General features: G+C 41.7%; 1 protein-coding gene across 1 annotated transcript; it reads left to right on the plus strand.

Annotated features, from left to right (window-relative positions):
* Positions 1-1,428: 1,428 nt before the first annotated feature.
* On the plus strand, positions 1,429-3,711 carry LOC145996217 (uncharacterized). Its single transcript, XM_083132636.1, has 2 exons — positions 1,429-1,974; positions 2,764-3,711. The coding sequence occupies exons 1-2, from the start codon at positions 1,429-1,431 to the stop codon at positions 3,709-3,711; spliced, it is 1,494 nt and encodes a 497-aa protein (XP_082988762.1).
* The last annotated feature ends 3,905 nt before the right edge of the window (positions 3,712-7,616 follow it).

Here is a 7,616-nt window from a genome sequence, read left to right on the forward strand (position 1 = left end):
TAATATGGGGGCCAGACCCTTATCATTACAAATAACAACTCTAACGTTGCATAACTAAAAAATTTAAAATGTTCTGACTTCTGTTAAAAGCTGAGGCTGTAAAGGGGCACTCAGCACACATAAGGACAAAAGAACAGGACAACACAAACAAAATTATACTGGCCATGGGGCCAGTCGCCAGAGCCTCGTTAGTTTGCAGTCCAGGGTGTACTGACGTGGAAGTGAGGTTGACATTTGGGTGTACTACGTGGAAGGTCACCCCTTACACCCCGTGTGATGTGATAGTTCTGTGAGCTGATGACTCTTTGCCATGTGCAACTACTTGACTACTGCTGCTCCAAAATCCCATCATGAAATATCAACAAGCACAAGTTCACGCAAAAATAACCAAAACCACCCACCTTCCTAACATTTAAAAACTTCCGATCACATGTTGGCTTTTTCCATTGGAAACAATCTCACCACTCTGCCTGTCTGACACTGTCTAACAAAGGCTGACCTGCATTTTATCTTTGAACACAACAATAGGGCTGATTTATAATTTTTTCCATATATCGAATGGTTTAACCCTAGAACACTAGTGTACATAAAATTTACATGTGGTGTTCCCTCAATTCCCTTCCCTACCTAACACATACACGTCCCCCCACCTAGCAGTGCCTCGATCAGTCTGTCAGACATAAGGAGAAGGTAAGTGCTGATCATATTGATTTTGTGGGTTATGTTGTGCAATGTATGTCAATTTTGCTTAGCTCTAGTAAAACGAGAAAAATCTTTCACATAATTTTGACATTCGTAAATTCGACTTGGATAGTTAGATTTTAAAAAAAGTTTAGAAGCATGCACTATTCTCTTGCAGGATTACAATATTGCATTCGTTCCTTATTTACAGTGTTATGAATATTTTGTTTAATTTTCATTGTTTGATTTTACCTTCATTCTTAATGTACATATTGGCTTGACAATCAGCACACACAAGGACAAAAAACAGGACAACACACACAAAATTATACTGGCCAGAGTGCCAGTCGCCAGAGCCTCGTTCGTCTGCAAAACGCAGTCCAGGGTGTACTAACGTGGAAGTGAGGTTGACAGTTGGGTGTACTACGTGGAAAATCACCCCTTACACCCCAAAAATTTATGTAGTGCTATTTACACTGTAATATGGGAACGTGCTAGTGTTCTAGGGATAATAATACTTTAAGGTATTATTTGTTGTCTATAATGTCAGTGTGAAGAAATGGAATATACCATAGAGATTTTGTAGCTATGGTAAATATGCCTTTACGAAACATATGCAAAAAAAGTATAATGAAATTGCAATCTGTCTTTGCAACATTCACAAGGCAGTGCCTCAAAAATAAACTTATATTTTTTTAGCTAAGTACAGAGCAGTAGATTGTTTAACATGTTGGTCCAGTCGGGAGGATGTCCGACTACCATACAGGACACCACCTGGTTTTGGTTATCAGGATATGTGATTTTGGGAGGACCGTGATCTTGCCCAACAGGGGGGTGCTCTACAAGAGACCCGCGAACGGTAGAACATTGACAATGCGGGATGGGTCTGTGATGGAAAACCGCAGAGTTGTGCCCTACCACGTCCACGTCAACTTCGAATTCTACACCACCTTCAGAAACATGAAGTATTTGTATAAGTATATATACAAGGGACTGGACTGCATAACCATCGAAGCTCAGAAAGAGGAAGGAGGTGGTGTCATGAACTGGGATGAGGTCCAGAATTTCGTAGACTGCCGGTACGTATCGTCCCCAGAAGCGTACCCCATGAACAAGAGATCGCACTCCGTGGATGCCCTGCTGGTCCATCTGCCAGGGGTGCAGCCGATATACTTCATCGAAGGGGTGGAGATTGTACCGGAGCAGTTAGCCCTGCCCAAGCCGACCAAGCTGGATGTTTGGTTCATGTTGAACTCCACATCGCGAGCGTCCCGCAAGTTGCGATACGTGCAGGTTCCGGAACGTTTCGTCTGGAATCGAACCAACGCACGTGGGAGGAGATTTGATTTGATTTGAAGTTAAAATTTTGGGAGCATCAGCACTTAGGCTATTTTGCTCCCGTCACATTACACGGGGACCAGCCCCTTACCATTACAAACAACAACTCTAACGTTGCATAACTAAAAAAATTAAAATGTTCTGACTTCTGTTAAAAGCTGAGGCTGTAAAGGGGCACTCAGCACACATAAGGACAAAAGAACAGGACAATACGAACAAAATTATACTGGCCATGGGGCCAGTCGCCAGAGCCTCATTAGTCTTCAGGGTGCACTAACGTCGAAGTGAGGTTGACATTTGGGTGTACTACGTGGAAGGTCACCCCTTACACCCCACGTGGGAGGAGAGGCAGAGGAAGTCCAAGACCCTCGGCAGGATCGTCGAGATCTCTCCTTCCATCGTGGGGTGTAAAGGGTGATCTTCCACGTAGTACACCCAAATGTCAACCTCACTTCCACGTAGTGCACCCTGGACTAAAGACTAACGAGGCTCTGGCGACTGGCCCCATGGCCAGTATAATTTTGTTTGTGTTGTCCTGTGTTTTGTCCTTATTTGTGCTGAGTGTTCTTTGCAGCCTCGGTTTTGATTTTAATTAAGCAACGTTAGAGTTGTTACGTGTAACGGTAAGGGGCTGGACCCCGTATAGTGTGACGGGTGCAAAATAGTCTTAGTGCTGACGCACCCAAAAATTTTAAAATCATATCATATCATATCTCCTTCCATCGTGGAGTTGTTCCATCTCAGGCTGTTACTGTTGAACATAGGGGGTGCCACAAGCTTCGACGACCTCCTCCAGATGGATGCACAGCTTTGTCGGAGCTTCAGGGAGGTGTGCATCCTGAGGCACTTGGTTCGCGGCGAGGAGCATTACGAGCTCTACTTCAGGGAAGCCTCGAGCCACAGGCACCAAAGGTCCCTCAGGAAGTTTCCCGCCCTCATGGTGACCTTCGTCGGGGAGGAGATATGGCCATTTGGGAAATCTATCAAGCTGACCTCATCCACGACTACGTAAGGCGTATCGTAGCCGAAGAGCATGCGGTAGCACGAACTCTCAGGGAGATTGCGGACATTCTTGCGAGGAAAGGAGGACCCACCCTGGCAGATCTGAACCTCCCGGAGCTGGACCAGGATATCGTCCGCGACGACGATGTCCAAGAGGGAGAAGCAGATGCTGCCCGGTACGTGATCGACAATCTCAATCCCGACCAACGAGCCATCTTCGACCGGGTTATGGGTGCGGTCGTGGATTTGGAGGATGTGCCGGATGCCAACGCATGGATGTTCTACATTGACGGGCCAGGAGGAACGGGCAAGACGTACCTCTACAACACCATCATCATGCATCTGCAGAGGGGTGACGAGCAAGTGGCTGCCGTTGCTTGGACCGGAGTGGCAGGACCCTTGCTCATCGGCGGATGGACAGTCCACGGCACGTTCAGGTTGCCGTTCACCCTGGAGGTGGACACCGCCATGGGCCTCAAGTTCCAGTCGGAACAGGCCCAGCACGTGAAAGACTGCTTCGTGATCATCTGGGACGAAGCCCCCATGTCCATCAAGCACGCACTGGAAGCAGTGGATCGTTTCCTGCGTCGCTTGCTCAACGTTCAACAACATCCCATGGGAGGTAAGGTGATTCTCCTAAGTGGTGACTTCCGCATGCAATACCGCTTGGTCAATTGGAAACTTGCATAAAAGGTCTCACATTGTTAGTCGTCAAGCATTTCTTTAATCTCTTATTCGTGAGTTCTATTGCAGGTTCTAACATATGGATGACACTTCTCCAGAATGTTTGGGAGTAGACGTGAGAAGGAACATGCGTTCAACAACGATGAAATTCATTAGAAATAAATACTGAAACACCGCACCTGCAAAGCAAGAATAATCAATCATCACGCAACGACTGCAATGAATCTACCATGTACAATGCCAAACGAAAAGAATCAAATGAAATCCACCTCACGCAATGCAAACGATTAGAAATACAATGTCCAGTATTTTATTTGATTTTAAAATTTTTGGGTGCGTCAGCACTAAGGCTATTTTGCACCCTTCACACTATACGGGGTCCAACCCCTTACAGTTACACGTAACAACTCTAACGTTGCTTAATTAAAATTATAAAAGATTAAAATGTTTTGACGGTTGTTAAAAGCCGAGGCTGCAAAGAACACTCAGCACAAATAAGGACAAAACACACAACACAAACAAAATTATACTGGCCATGGGGCCAGTCGCCAGAGCCTCGTTAGTCTTTAGTCCAGGGTGCACTACGTGGAAGTGAGGTTGACTTTTGATTTGATTTTTTGACTTTGAATTTAAAATTTTGGGAGCGTCAGCACTTAGGCTATTTTGCACCCGTCACATTATACGGGGGGCAGCCCCTTATCATTACAAATAACAACTCTAACGTTGCATAACTAAAAATGTTAAAATGTTCTGACTTCTGTTAAAAGCTGAGGCCGTAAACGGGCACTCAGCTCACACAAGGACAACAAATAGGACAACACACACAAAATTATACTGGCCATAGTGCCAGTCGCCAGAGCCTCGTTAGTCATTAGTCCAGGGTGCACTACGTGGAAGTGAGGTTGACTTTTGGGCGCCTATGTGGAAGGTCACCCCTTACACCCCACAATGTCCAGTTGCAAAAATTAAAAGAGTAAATTGCTGTCCACCTGCAAGAGTCAGGACTCTCTAACGCACCGACTGCGCCAGGGGCTAAAACTGCAACTGCCGAACCTCGAAAGCAAGAAGAATCATCTTCTCGCGACGACTGCAATTCATCTACCGTGCACAAGGCCAAAGAAAAATGAAATGAAATGTTGGTCATGCAAAATTAAAGCATTACAAATAAATGGACGTGTCAATGTAACATTGCAGGAAAATATCAGGAGAACATTACAGATACATTTCTGTAAGATTTTGTGATATTTCAGCTATATTACAGTGATATTATTTTACATTACGGTTATATTGCATGGAATCAGTACTGTATTAATGAGTGGCATATTTAAGGGGGCTTATTGGGATTAAGCCCCTTTATTTCAATATTAATTTGTAAAATTTTCCTGAAAATAAAATTCACAATGTTTGAAACCTAATTAGGAATGATATTTAATTATATTTATTTTACCTCTCCTCAAATGACCACGTATCTCAATTGCTACAATAATTCTCGAGGGGAGAAAAATTGCATAAAAGTACGAAATACACATTCATTCAAACCAGACAACAGTTACAACTAAAAAAAAGAAAAATACTCGTACTCGCCACTAAATCCTAAACTACCTTAAAATTTGTATAACGTTTTACATGCAATAATAAAGCTCTCCGTGGTTTGTTGCACCCTGTCACAAAGAAGGTGGGATTTGAGTGATGTGATCATCACAATGCTCCCATCCCCTTTACCAATAGATGAGAGGCTGGAAGCATATAGAGCATTTTAGTGTATAAATTCATTCATGATTCTATGAGTCACGGTCATCTGAAAATACTACTCTGTCATATCTGTATGAATGAAAGCATTTTTCCTGGACAGAATACATGTTCCATATGTATGGTTTTCAACCTATATGGTGTTTGAACTTTCAGAATTACACAGCAATATTCCAAATTAATTTCAAACATCACAATTTGAGCACATGTCTTCAAATATAACTTTCGGATACTAAAATTTACTATGTCACATTCTCACCTTTCATCTGAAATAAAAATTCAAAATTAATGAAAAGTTTTGACATTTTCTATAATATTAAATGTGCAGTGTGTATCGGAGGTTGTGGTTACTAGTTAGAAAAAATAATTCCCTTAATGTTACTTGTGAGCAGTTTCCATTTGATTTGATTTGATTTTAAAATTTTGGGTGCATCAGCACTTAGGCTATTTTGCACCCGTCACGTTATACGGGGTCCAGCCCCTTATCTTTACAAAGAACAACTCTAACGTTACATAAGTAAAATCTTAAAATGTTCTGACTTATGTTAAAAGCTGAGGCTGTAAACGGCCCTCAGCACACACAAGGACAAAACACAGGAGAACAAAAAAAAATTATACTGGCCAGAGTGCCAGAGCCTCGTTCGTCTGCAAAACGCAGTCCAGGGTGTACTAACGTGGAAGTGAGGTTGACAGTTGGGTGTAGTACGTGGATTGTGATTGTGATTTTAAAATTTTGGGTGCGTCAGCACTAAGGCTATTTTGCACCCGTCACACTATACGTGGTCCAGCCCCTTAAAGTTTCACATAACAACTATAACGTTGCGTAATTAAAATCATAAAATATTAAAATGTTCTGACTTTCGTTAAAAGCCGAGGCTGCAAAGAACACTCGGCACAAGTAAGGACAAAACACAGGACAACACAAACAAAATTATACTGGCCATGGGGCCAGTCGCCAGAGCCTCGTTAGTCTTCAGTCCAGGGTGTACTAACGTGGAGGTGAGGTTGACATTTAGGTGTACTATGTGGAAGGTCACCCCTTACACCCCGTGTAGTACGTGGAAAATCACCCCCAGTTTCCATTTAATTTTTATTTCAAAGATATAATTATATGTTCTCATTTCTATTGTTTTTTAATCATTTATAGGGGTGTAAGGGGTGCTGCTTCCACGTAGTGCACCCTGGACAAGAGACTAACGAGGCTCTGGCGACTGGCGCTATGGCCAGTATAATTTTGTGTGTGTTGTCCTGTTTTATGTCCTTGTGTGTGCTGAGTGCGCGTTTACAGCCTCAGCTTTTAACAAGTCAGAACATTTTAAGGTTTTAAAGTTTTTAGTTATGCAACGTTTGAGTTGTAATTTGTAATGGTAAGGGGCTGGACCCCGTATAATGTGACGGGAGCAAATTAGCCAAGTGCTGACGCTCCCAAAATTTTAAATTCAAAAAATTCATTAATCATTTATATTTCACACATCTTTGACTTTCAACGTTGTTGTGGTGGTTAGAATGGGTTGGTCAGTTTCAGAATACACTAAGTAATTTAATTAAGTTCCTTGTAATCAAGGGATTCCTGGTTCGAAACTCTCATAGAGGCACCTTGCAGTGATAAGGATCCCATTTTGAATTATAGGTCCAGTCCCGATTAGCCTATTTGTGCATAAAGTGGACTTGAAACCAATTCAAAGAACTAAATAAATATAAATAAGCATACTTTGATACATTTTTATACACCAGCGAGTGATCAGGCACTATTCAGGTCACCATTGAACTCTAAAAGTTGAACATGCATAACTTCAAAGAAAAATTATTATAAAAATAATATTTTTACATAAAATATATTCTTTATTTCTCTAAATTTGTCAAAATACAATTGCTTCTGTAAGAAGTATTTCATTGCAGGTTCTCCGCTATAACCTCATGTTGGAGTGCAGTAACATTCAATTTTTCCTGAAAGGAAATATTGTCATATAATATCAATTCTGGTCAGAATTTTCATTTGAAAAAACAATATTTAGCACAAGTAAAATAAACATTTTAGCCTTGAAGAAAATTTCAAAGCAACAAGAATTTACGTTCTTCAAGACAGCACCATACAGTTTTTTTTATAAAAGTAACCTCTGAGAATGCCGTAAAACTAATTGAATTTTGGCAAAAAATAATTA

Source organism: Lepisma saccharinum, chromosome 12, assembly GCF_977018435.1.
Source record: "Lepisma saccharinum chromosome 12, izLepSacc3.1, whole genome shotgun sequence".
Taxonomy (NCBI): Eukaryota; Metazoa; Arthropoda; class Insecta; order Zygentoma; family Lepismatidae; genus Lepisma; species Lepisma saccharinum.